The sequence below is a fragment of the Corylus avellana genome, chromosome 3 (assembly GCF_965113065.1).
Source record: "Corylus avellana chromosome 3, dhCorAvel1.hap1.2, whole genome shotgun sequence".
NCBI lineage: Eukaryota > Viridiplantae > Streptophyta > Magnoliopsida > Fagales > Betulaceae > Corylus > Corylus avellana.
In genome coordinates, this window is record NC_142492.1 from 26,396,562 (window position 1) to 26,408,589 (window position 12,028).

Genomic DNA, 12,028 nt, shown 5'->3' on the forward strand with positions numbered 1-12,028 from the left:
AAACTTCTCATTAAACGTTAAAATCAAGACTGAGCAAGTTACTCGAGTCTTACAATATCAGCAATACAACCCGAGGTGTCATCCTACCAAGTTCCATCCATGACATAATTAATTTGTGGCCTCCTTTGAAAACAATGGGCAGCCCTATTTGCATCTCTACCCACATGCCCACACTTCCATTATGAAAAAGAATTAAGCACAACCCCTGTATCATCCACAATATGCCCAAAACTACCCACTAAAGGGTTAGTTGAGACCAAAGCATCAATGACGACCACTTGTGAATCGCTTTCATGATAAATGTTTTGAGCACCCAAAGCTTGACACAGTGATACTCCATAAAAAATTGCCACAGCTTCAGCTGGTGTGGGATCCTAACAACCCCTCATGGTGAAACTTCTTGCTGCACACACATTCCCTTCATCATCCCGAACAACTATCCCAATACCTATACGTCCCCCTTATTGGTCCAAAGCTGCGTTACAATTTACCTTCAACCAACCCTCCTCAAGTCTAGACCATATCATCAGATAAACTCTCGGCAAAGGCCTCGAGGCTTCTTCCACATGCTGCACAGGATGAAACTCTTCGATACTTGAAGTGGCAGCCCGCACCAGATCATTAGGATGAGAGAAAGTTCCCTCATGAATGAAAGCATTTCGACGGAACCAAATCTTATGCGTTGTCTCAACAAAATGAATAAATTCCTTCTCTATAAATATACCTTCAGCCAGATGCAGAAAGTTTTCTCCCATAATTGACTTTTTCTGAAAAATTCTCAAGCTAACCCCCCACACGTCCATGGCCGATAGACAAGTCCATAGAATATGTACTATAGTTTCAGCTTCTCTACCACATATATATAGGACACAAAATATCTTGAATTATTTTCCGCCTCACCAAATTTTCTTTTGTAGGTAAAAGGTCCTCCACATAAAGTTCTTAACCAAATTATGTATATTTAGCTTCCAAATTTCTTTCCACAAGCTACTATCTCCCACCCTTGACGAACATTCAGCCTGGAAACTATTTTCTTTCTCTTTTGCCATATGGTAAGCACTACTAACCGAGAAAAGATCTAAAGGTGAAATTCTCATAATATTCACCTTGCCAATCATTTTCCTCCCTTGTGAAATCCTTTCAAAAGCACTTTTTCCCACGTCTTATTATCATTTCTTTTGGGGGGAGGGGGGAGCCTAAAGTTTTATTTTATTTTAGAATACATCTTAATTTTTTTTTTTTTGGCTATTTTCCTTTTATCTCCTAAGGTGATATAGCTTAAAATTATAATTAGATTTATAATTAATCATTATTAAATTTTGATTAAATGGTAATTTTAAAAGTCACATCACCCTTAAAGGAATAAAAATAAGAAATAAGTCTTACTTAAAGCATTACTTATGTGATGATGCATAATTATTTTATGTCTAGCATGTCTCAACGCTCAAAACTCAAATCCTAGAAAAGATATAGCGTATAGTCCACATATGCCTCGTATAATGAAGAGCATTAATGTTATACTTTACACCATAGTGATATTATTTTGATTTAACATGAGCTAATGGTTGTTGAATTTTATTATTATTATTTTTTTAACAAGGGCTACTAACCCATAAATGTCATGTCAGTATAGTATTAGTATGAATGTATGATTGTGGTGTGAAGAATAATATTTCTCTATAGACAGAAATTTCCTACAAACCAGTTTGAAAGAAATTTGTGTTCACGAAAATATTAGTTTATTAGGTGGATTAATTAGTAAATCTCATTCCCATGGGCCATATTTGCATTTGCCAAGATATCCAATATTAATTGACTGAATTATTTAATATGATTAGGTTACTTAGAACACATACTTCATTGTTTAATATTATCCTTTTTTTTTTTTTTTTTTCTCTAAATGTTCAATATTTATAAGCAAGAATGGTTATCTTGACCTCAGGTATTCTGTGATCTCTCTGTGTTTCCGTTTATGTCAGAACCATAATGCTTGATCTTGTCCTCCGGCTTGTAGATGAGGATATGGTTAGGGTTATGGTTTTCTCCATCAATGAATGGTCTATCATTTTGATTATCAATGCAATTAGCTGTTAAGCCTGAAGGGACCACATAGGCATTCTATGAGTACACAAGTGCAATGCTTGAGGCATGTCTTTCTTGTTGCAGATTCTCCACTCTTGTATATGTCTGTATTAGGGTTCATCTTATAGTAGTTGTTATATTGTTGAATTTGACTTTATCTATCAATAAAATAAAATAAAATTATATATAAAATAAAATTATATATATATATATATATATATATATATATATATATATATATATTGTTGAATTGACTTCCATGGCATTTTGGTGTTGATCATATCCTCATATATAGGGTTAAAGTATATTGGCAATATACAGTTGTTTATGTTTGAGATTGTTGATGAAACAGAAGCAGAGAAAGTAGCTGGTAATGAAGGCCACATCCAAAGGAGACATGATTAATTGGTGGTTTCTCTTTGGATCAATTTGTAATATTGGTTACATTAGGGGAAGGCAAACCATATCTAGTTTTCAACAGCTAGCACACACCCGATGGAGTCTTTCTAGAAATGCTCCTTGTGGAATTCAAACTTGGCTGGGCCTTTTTGATTGAACTCATTGCAGAGCTTGTTGAGTTCTTTAGCCAAAACCGGTGCCCCACAGTAGAATACCCCTGAATTGATCCAATTCACCAAAACCACAAAGTGTTAAATATTAGCATTGGAAGATATATCTGAATTCAGCCAATATTCTTTTTTTCTTTTAATTTTATGGGCTCATGGACATTTTTTCTCACCAATTCTTGCACCAATGTACTTGGAACACATCATGGAGAAAACTTTCTTCCATTTAGGCCTTCCAAAATGCGTTCGAACCTGATGATATAATATAGGAAACATAAATTGTTATATTCACAATTTCTTATTATTTTTAACATTTAAAATAAATGACGACTTAACATAGTATTAGAGTTAAAGTTTTGAGTTTAATCTCGAATTGAAATTAAAATAGTCCACCTGAAGATAGTGTTAAAATATTAATTAAATTCTACATTTACTATGAAATTAATAAGTAGTAAATTATCAAAGAGTTTTAAGTATGTACCCTAGTGCCTGAAACAATGTCCACACCATTTTTAGCATGGTTGAGTGCTTGCAGCATGCTAATGAGGGCCGATCGGGCGTCTCCTTCCTCATACACACTAGTCAGGTAGTTGTGCATCTCAATGACACCCTAATTATTGACAATTAGTACTGAAATTTCAACCAAAAAAAATATATATATATATATATGATGCCAGAGAACATTCGCTTTTACCTTTTGATCAAGAGCATCAACTTCATCAATGACCCCTTTAAACCAATCAAAGGAGCCTTGCTCCCTCGTTACCCAGTAGAAGTAAGCAGTGACATCCGAGATTGAATCCTGATGTCATAAATGTAATTAATTAAGTATTTTGCAGTTTAAATTAAAAGTTGATTGACAATATAAAACAAGTTACTTACTGCTGCCTCCTCCATTTTGATAATGTTGTTGAGCAAATCTTTGAGAATACTGATAAAAGGTGTTGCTCCAATCCCCATACCAACAAGTAGCAAGACATCATACTTCCGGTAGTCTTGTGCTGGGGCACCATAAGGTCCGTCGATTAAGAGCTTCGGCCAACTTTTATCTCCACAGAGGAATTTATTCACATATTAAATAATGTATCACTAATTCTAATTAATGAGATTATGGAGGGAATTTCCATTAGAAAGCACTAGAACAAAAATGTACCCTTCCTGGGTTGTTTCGTCAACCCTGCGAATCCCAGTACTATTTCCGGCCATAGGAATGGCTTGAGAGAATACCCGCATAAGATCTTGTGTCCAATCACCTAGCTGCCTAATGTGAACACTCAGGTAGTCATCTCCGGGGGCAGATGTAATGGAATATGGATGCCTGCATGTGATACATAAAATCATCATCATGCCATATTACCATATATAAAGGATGAAGATAAATTCTAGTGCCCCAAGATTTTAAATATTACCATTGAAATCTCGAAAGAGTGGGACATTGGATTAACAAGTATTGCCCGCTCTTGTATTTAAACCGGGGTGGCTTAGACATCTTCAACATCAGAACGTTTCCCGGATATATGGCAACCTAAACAATTTACAATTCAAGTTAAAAGTAAATAAATAAAAAATTAAAGAGAGCAATCATGATCAATTAATTAAGATGAGAAAACAACCTAGAGAGAGTATACATATTGCACATGCACTAGTTCAAGGTGAGTGAGTTGTGGTTAAAAAAAATTATTCTCACCTCCAGAAGACGGACAAGATGGGACGCAGACCGAAAGAACCTCAAGGCCCTTTCTCCAGCATATACTAAAACAGGAACTGCAAGATACATCCATGTCTGCATGCATGAATTCAATGTGTCAGCTAAGCTAATATTGATGTATTAAATATCCCTTGAAAAGACATATATATGTATATATATGAAAAAATAAATAAATATACCGTCTTCAGGTACCACTTGTGCGCCATATACAGGAATGTGCCGTGTACAATGAACAAGATATAAACCGCAACGAATAGGTGGTGCGAATACCAGAAGGCATTGAAACCAGTGAACCTATCAAAGGGCTTGGGCAGCTTGATAAGGCTCCGTCTGAACCATCTTGTTGCAAGTGTAAATGCAACCGCCATCAACACCACCATTGCAATTCCCGTCTGCGCTTCTATCCCTTTGATCAGCCTCGTGTAGCTGGGTTTATCTACCCCGAAGTCAAGCTTTGTAAGTATTGTCGCATATTTTTTCTGAGGCAAGTTGGAAAGCCTAGGAAAGTCACAGGTAAGGTGACTTCCGGCATGGAGAATGATGCCAATAACAATAGCTGCAGCGATGGTCTGCACAGAGCATATATCGCAGTTAGTTTATATAGAGAAAAGTGAAAATTAGGTTAAACGACTGGGGGTTGATGCATACATTAATATAAATGTGTATACCTTGTGAAAATTGATGTTGTCGTCAAAAGGAATCACGTAGGCTAGAATTGTGGATCTGAGCCAAGTGATTGTACTCCTACAGACGGGCAACAGAATGAGGGCCATGTTGAACTTGAGGGTCTCAGCAGCACCCTTGGCTGTGAGCACACAGTAACCCATGACTTTGAACGCATCTTTGCTTTTGTACTGATAAAATTTCCACGTGAAGAGCCAAATCATGGTAATAAGCCACAAGCTCAACACGAAGATTCTCCTCCAATTTCTTTGTAAAACATCTATTAGCAGCTTCTGGCGGCTCAAGGCTTGGGTGCTGTAATTTAGCGCAGGACTAAATTGATCAAGGAACGTACCCTGCTGTAATAGCATCGCCTCTAGTTGCCAAAGCTGCATATATATTATCGTCAACCACAACGTATTAGGATTCGTGATGTCAAGAAAGAATCTATATATTGCAATTGTGTGTTAATCTCAAAATAAGTGTATATGATAAGGTAAGATTTGGGAATGTAATGAAAAATGTCATGGTTCATGATAAGAAAGTTAGAGAAATATGTACCCACCTCTATGTAACCAATTTTTTCTTGGTCCAACTCTTCCATCACAAGCGCTGCATATTCCTCTGCTTGTTCCTTCACTCTCCGTAGCTTGTTTGTAGATGCGCTCAGCATGATGATCTAGATCATTAAAGAACATTTTTCATTAAAAATCAAATTTAAAACAAGTAAAATAAGCTCTCGATCGATCTTGTTGTTTGGGTAGAAACCTACCTCTTTAATTTCATCCTCTGTGACACGACCATCTTCATTCTTGTCCACCCTGCAAAATTAAATTAAAGAAGCTTCTTCAGGTCCTTCACATGCAAACTATACAAACACTGTACAAACCATTATATTAAAAACAAGTATTTATCATTTACTTAATTCTTATTAACTTCTAGGATTTAATAGGCAATTACGTACAGCAACTAAATTATCTTGTTATCTAACTAAATTTTCTCATGAGCGTGGTATTGATAGTACTGCTGGCTGAAAGATTATGTTTAATTTACAATGATCTAACAACCTTTAGAGAATAGTTCATTAATTATGTACGTACATTTGGAAGAAGACCTGGAGCCGTGAATCAAAGCTTTCATCCGCGATTTGCAACCAGAAGTCGTGCAGCTCATCTCGGTTGATCTTGTCAAGCCCTCGTCTATGACTCAAGGCATCGAACATTTCTAACCCAAAGTCCTTGGAATCTTCCATTTCTGTAAAAATAAAAATAAAATAAATAAATAAAAAACACAAATATCAGAAACGACGAAAAAAAGAATGTACTCCTTGGAATCTTACATTTTTTTATTTAAAAAAAATAAATAAATAAATAGCGACAACAAAAAAAAAAACGCTTTACCTATGCACCTCGCAAAGTCAGTGCGGTCGAGAAATCCGTCTCTAGCGAGGACATCGAAGTTGCTATGGACTTGATCCCATGCATCCACAGCATCTTGGGTTTTGGTGCTTATAAATCTGAGACCGCGTAGGGCTCTCTGAGCACCGGATCGATTTTGATTAAGTCGAGCCAGCTGTCGTCTCTGAGCACGACCCTCCAGTGCCAAGGCGTAGTTGTTATCGGCTCCAGCACTGGTTTGAGCCACTGCTGAGGTCATCGAAATGGACGACGCGTGGTTGTGGCTCCACGAGAACTGCCGCACCAACTCAGCCTGGAGCTCCTCGGAGAAGTGTTGGAGCTTGCTTAACGAGCCCTCCCTAATTGAAGCAGGTGCTGACATTGAAAGCCTCTCCTGAACTATGTATCCTTCATCATCAACATTGATCACCGCCTCCGGCTCTAAGCTTGGCATCACCATTCTGTTGTAACTCATGACACGTGAAATTGTTCAAGCCTATGCAGATAACTCAGCTCTGTTCTTCAACGACTTCAAGACTTCTGTGTTGAAAATGGGTAAATTAACATGCATGTAGGATGCTTTATGCATACCATAGTTGGTACTTAAAGAAGCTAGTATTAATGAAATAGATGCTTAATTACCTACTTCTTCTGACAATGAAATTAGCTAGCTATTAGTACTGCGTTATTAGAGAGTGAGAGAGAGATTCAGCCAAGTTAAGAGTACATATATAGGCAGGCAGTAGATTGAGATTCGATAAAAGAGTGGGGTTTCGCGGTTAAGACACATATATAGATGATAGATGGCTCATGAGGCAGGCGGCATATATGTTCAAAATCTGAATAGCTAATAAAATTATGGGAAGGCTTTTGGCTTTCGGAGAAAAATAAGAAATCTCTTTGAATACAATTAAACCGAACTAGGGGATATGTTAATGTAACAATTTAAATTTTGACAGTGTATCTGAAAATGCGATGATAATTTAGTGACCGGCCGGTAAACCATAGTGGCATGGAACAAGTTAACCGAGAAGAAAAGAAAATAATAATACTAAAAATCACTTTTTATTTTATTTTATCATGGTCGATCTCCACTTTTATAGTGAGACAATTATGTCAATCATCCATGGACCAACGTAGTGAAATAATGATCAAATAAGCATTAATACACATGGACAAAAACGACAGATCATCACTATAAAAGACACCTGGCAGTTGCTTTTTTTTTTTTTTAAAAAAAAAAAATGTAGATTAATTAAGCAGTGCATATTATCTAGTGTAACTTTAAAGATAGCCTTCAAGAATCAGATTCTGTTCATCTTTCTATGCTCTTGTCTAGATGATTTTCAAACAAGAAACTCATTGACATTTGAACTCAGTATATATATAACATATGAGTGTGAAATTTAAAAATTTTGGGAATGAAAGAACCACAAAAACAAAGGTCATGTTAGAATGGCTGTCTAAAATATAATATTTTCCTTACCGCATCGGAGAAATATGGGCAACCTATCAAAGTCTTGGGAGACATTAGGTCAGGGTGGTCCTCAGTTCCTTCATTACTGCATCTCAAAGTTCCTCTGCATTGTACTCTACACCGAAGCATCTCACAACCTCCATTTTTGGGCTCATCAGATACACGTTGTGGGAAGAGTCAACAAGATAATCATCTCCCTCCTCTTCTACCTTCTTAAAATAGACGCGGTACTCCTGGGCAAATCTGCCTAATAGCTGATACTGCAGGTCCCGTTAATCCTGCTATTCTTGAGTCAAACTCTGCAATCAATAAAAGGGATGGAAAAAAAATGCAGGAGGCAGTTGCATTGTTAGGAAGCAGTCCAAGCTAGGGCATTAGTAATTTATAGCATAATAAAAGTAATACCTAACCAATGCAAGTAGATTGATTTTCCCTTGGTTTTAACGATCGTTAGCCTTTTTGATTCAAGAAACCCTAATCAGTGTGGTTAGATTATTATTTATTTTTTTTGTTCTTTATTCTTAATTTGGCTTCGAAAATCACCTACGACTTTCCATTTTTGGCAACCCATGTGATGTCAGGCAACTTATCATGTCAGGCAGTAGGTAAGGATCTGCTACGCATTGTTATTGTAATTTGTCTTTATTTTATTATCCTCCTTAGAAAAGAAGAAAAAGAAAGGCAACAGTTTTGAGAAGCAGCGTTTCAGAGATTTACCAGACGCATGGAAGTTCCCTCCCCCTCACCCGGAGTCGGAGACTTTGGAGGAAAAGCAGAAATATTGCCTCATTCCGTATACAAAATGCACGAGCAAAATAACCTTTTCCTTCCGATATTTTGGGGAATCTTTGCCTCCCTCGTCGTCATTTTCTTCCTGTTGGTCCAGTATTTCCACTGTCGTCGCCGTCAAGCCAACCACAACCGAGTGGAGGAGGTAGAAATGCAACAGGCGGTTAATGGTGCCGTTGATCCTGATTTACTGTCGAAGGTCATTTACCACCCTGGCGGCTCCGATATACCCTTCCAACAGGACACGTGTACGTTGTGCCTGTGCAACTATGATGACGGGGACGAGCTTACTTTGCTTAGCTCTTGCGGCCATGCCTACCACAACGGGTGCATAGCAGAGCACTTTTCCAGGAACACAACATGTCCCGTTTGCCGTAAGTCTGTCTCACTTGTACTTGTGGGGTCTCATAATTAACCATTCCAAATTCCCAAGGTTTTTTTTTTTTTTTTTTTTTTGGTTTGGTTTATCAGACGTTTTGGTTTGGTTTATCTATTAATGCATGCTAATATATATACTAGACGATGTCTGTTCTTTTTTTTTTTTTAATATATATATATATATATATATATATATATATATATATATATATATATAAAAATCACACAAATAGATCGATCTAGATAAAAGCATCTCCACATGTAAGCTAAGCCACATTATAATCTGCTGCATCATAGTAAATTCTCGGAGCTCATCACAAGTAAGAGCTTGAATAAAGATTGAAAGAACTTATGAAAGTGAAAAAAAAAAATAATAATGGTAAAGCCGTAAAGGTACGTAACCCATTATTTTTCCCGATTTCTTTTTCAAACTCCTGTACGTCACCCTTAAGGGTAAAGGTAAACCATGCCTTTCTTGAGTTCTTGTGGGCCCCTTCTCAATTTAATGCTTCCTATAATCCGCATATTTTTAGCCAGAGAGAAATAATGAGGAATTATTTTTGGGAGGAAATAGTTGGCCGGTGCACCCACCGGTGTCGTCAGGTTGTTTGAGAATCAAGGTTACGGGTGAATGACCAAAAGGTAACTCCAGGAGCATTTTCTAACACTTAAACATAAATGTAATTTTAAAATTTTAATAATTATAAAATTTATAATTAATTATGTATTACTTAGTTTATATATATATAACAAAAATCCCAATTAATGGCTCCTAGCTAGCTAGTACAGAGTACGATAAGTTCAACCAGTGAGAAGATGCACCACTGTAGTTCAACTGTAGTAAAATATCTTAGTTTATTTTAAGATATAGATGCTTATATCAAAAGCTTTGGAGTTCAACCGCATTCAAAAGCCCCAACATCCACAAACAATTCCCTTTGTAAACACAAGATTTTGATGTCTCAATGGACTAAAATTCCAAATTGATCCAATTTAGAGCAACTAGCTTGCTAGATGCAACCTTCTTAGGAGCGAGGCAGTCGCATTAATTGTTTAAGAAGCGATCTAGCTACAACTTTCCTTTTTTGGGCAACTGATCACGTGACAACATTAACCCTCTGCAAACTTAACTAGACACCACCAACTTTTACCGAAGAGAAATAATGAAAAATTGTTTTGGGATGAAAAAGGTGGCCGGTGCACCCACTGGGCCGGTGTCGTCAAGTTATTTGAGAATCAAGGTGACGTGGAAATGACCAAAAGGCAACTCCTGAAGCTGATCATGGATTTGAACAAAGGTGACTAGGATCGAGCTCAGCCGCTTGATCCTGGAAGAATGCCTGAAGTCATATTAATGCTATTGTGTGTGCTTATGATTCTGTGGTTAATGAACCATCCTGACCATCATCTGCCCGTTTATAGAGATCGATACATAAAAGAGTGCGTGCATGCATGGTGACAAAGGTGTGACATCATCGGTGGAGTCACCCTTTGTGTTGTGGTTAATTGTCTTTGCCTCTGTTATTTTGGGAATAAGATTTTATTATTTTAAATAAAAATAAAAATAAAAATAATAAAAAAATATTTTAAAAAAACTAAGGGTGGCCGGCCAGCCCAATGTGGGTGGCCAGACCACCCTTGTTGGCCTGGGTTGACTTCGGCCACCCCATTAATTTTTTTTTAGTTTGGCCCAACGGGGTGGTCCGGCCACCCCTTAGGGCCAAACAATTTTTTATTTTTATTTTTAGTTTGGCCTTTGTGGGTGGCAGGACTAGCCCCATGGGCCATGGGGTGGCTTCGACCACCCCAGACTGGCCGGTTTGGGGTGGTCGAAGCCACCCTAGACCAATAGGGGTGGTCTAGCCAACCCCTATGGGCTGGCCGGCCACCCTTAGTTTTTTTAAAATATTTTCTAATTTTTTATTTTTTTTAATCTAAAATGGTATTTTATTATTATTTTTTGTTTGTGGACATGTGTTTTATTTATGACTTTAGAATTTTTTTAAAAAAAATCTTAATCATAAACTGGATATTCTCCTATTCAAAATAAATTAAAAATATTCAAAATGAACTGAAGATGATCATATCTCATACTTTTGCGGCCATGTCATTAATTCCCACGAGCTGCTTTGCTTTTGGCTTGTATTACTTATTATTTATTTTTTATTCTTTGGTTTAAAAGAACAAATGTCACCTGCTACGACTTTCCGTTTTTGGCAACCAAACAAAAGGGTACGAGCTAGGGACCACATACACCTGGCCAGCTGGTGGTTGGTCATGCGAGCAAAAATGCATGTGTTTAATTAGAAAACAACCACTTTTAATTTGTAGCTTATTAATCTTAATTAGTACGTAAGACCATATATAGAGTACCCTAAGTCATGTATATATATATATCTTCACGTAATTGATTAGATTAGAACAAGATTATTCGGTGCATGGGTAATTGATCGATGAGAAGAAGAAGGTGGTGTACCCTTCATGTTTTAGTGGGTGATTGATCATGATCAAAATAGGATCATGCCACTATATATATATATATATATATATATATATATAGCTTTCAACCAAACAATTAATAATATGAAAAGAAATGCGATCTAGTCGTTTAATTAGTTCTGGGCAATTTGAATTTGTAACATCATATATATATATATAATGAGTGCACCTGGGCTGGGCACCCCGGTTGATTTTTTTTAGCTCATGAATAGTGCCATTTTTGAAAACCATCAATCGGTGCAAATATTTTTTTTTTTTTTTTTTGAGAAAATCGGTGCAAATAATTAAGAGTACAGTGCATGTACCTAGCTCCCTGTTTCTGTTGAGGATAGTTTGGTAATTATAAGAACAAACTTAACTTCAAACTAGAATAAAAAAAATTATGATTCTTTATGATGCTACATAAAATAATTAAGTCCATTAATTCGCTTTCAATGTTTTGTTTGTTTATCAACCGTGCAATTTCAAA

The 12,028-nt window shown here is 36.6% G+C and overlaps 2 protein-coding genes across 4 annotated transcripts; one reads left to right on the top strand and one right to left on the bottom strand.

The window, feature by feature from the left end:
• Positions 1-2,588: 2,588 nt before the first annotated feature.
• Positions 2,589-6,786, bottom strand: LOC132174934 (respiratory burst oxidase homolog protein F-like). 3 transcript variants are annotated; one of them, XM_059586691.2, is made up of 14 exons: positions 6,420-6,786; positions 6,120-6,273; positions 5,792-5,840; positions 5,585-5,698; positions 5,025-5,408; positions 4,536-4,925; positions 4,336-4,431; positions 4,058-4,173; positions 3,802-3,966; positions 3,531-3,690; positions 3,343-3,450; positions 3,130-3,258; positions 2,822-2,900; positions 2,589-2,698 (listed from the first exon to the last, which is right to left on the bottom strand). In XM_059586691.2, the coding sequence occupies exons 1-14, from the start codon at positions 6,673-6,675 to the stop codon at positions 2,589-2,591; spliced, it is 2,310 nt and encodes a 769-aa protein (XP_059442674.2). In that variant the 5' UTR covers positions 6,676-6,786. The 3 variants fall into 3 exon arrangements, with proteins under 3 accessions (XP_059442674.2, XP_088371018.1, XP_088371017.1); XM_088514892.1 differs by having other exon boundaries at positions 3,510-3,690; positions 6,420-6,777; XM_088514891.1 differs by having other exon boundaries at positions 3,343-3,455; positions 3,506-3,690; positions 6,420-6,777.
• Positions 6,787-8,617: 1,831 nt separating this feature from the next.
• Positions 8,618-9,097, top strand: LOC132174089 (RING-H2 finger protein ATL39-like). The gene has a single exon (XM_059585796.2). It carries the CDS (start codon positions 8,618-8,620, stop codon positions 9,095-9,097), a length of 480 nt encoding a protein of 159 aa, XP_059441779.2.
• Positions 9,098-12,028: the final 2,931 nt, after the last annotated feature.

Coding starts and splice junctions, on each gene's coding strand:
- LOC132174934 (XM_088514891.1), bottom strand. CDS start 6,675: ATGACCTCAGCAGTGGCTCAAACCAGTGCTGGAGCCGATAACAACTAC. Junction 5,841..6,119: donor CTCCAGGTCTTCTTCCAAAT/GTACGTACATAA, acceptor TTAATTTTGCAG/GGTGGACAAGAATGAAGATG. Junction 5,409..5,584: donor AAAAAATTGGTTACATAGAG/GTGGGTACATAT, acceptor ATATATATGCAG/CTTTGGCAACTAGAGGCGAT.
- LOC132174089 (XM_059585796.2), top strand. CDS start 8,618: ATGGAAGTTCCCTCCCCCTCACCCGGAGTCGGAGACTTTGGAGGAAAA.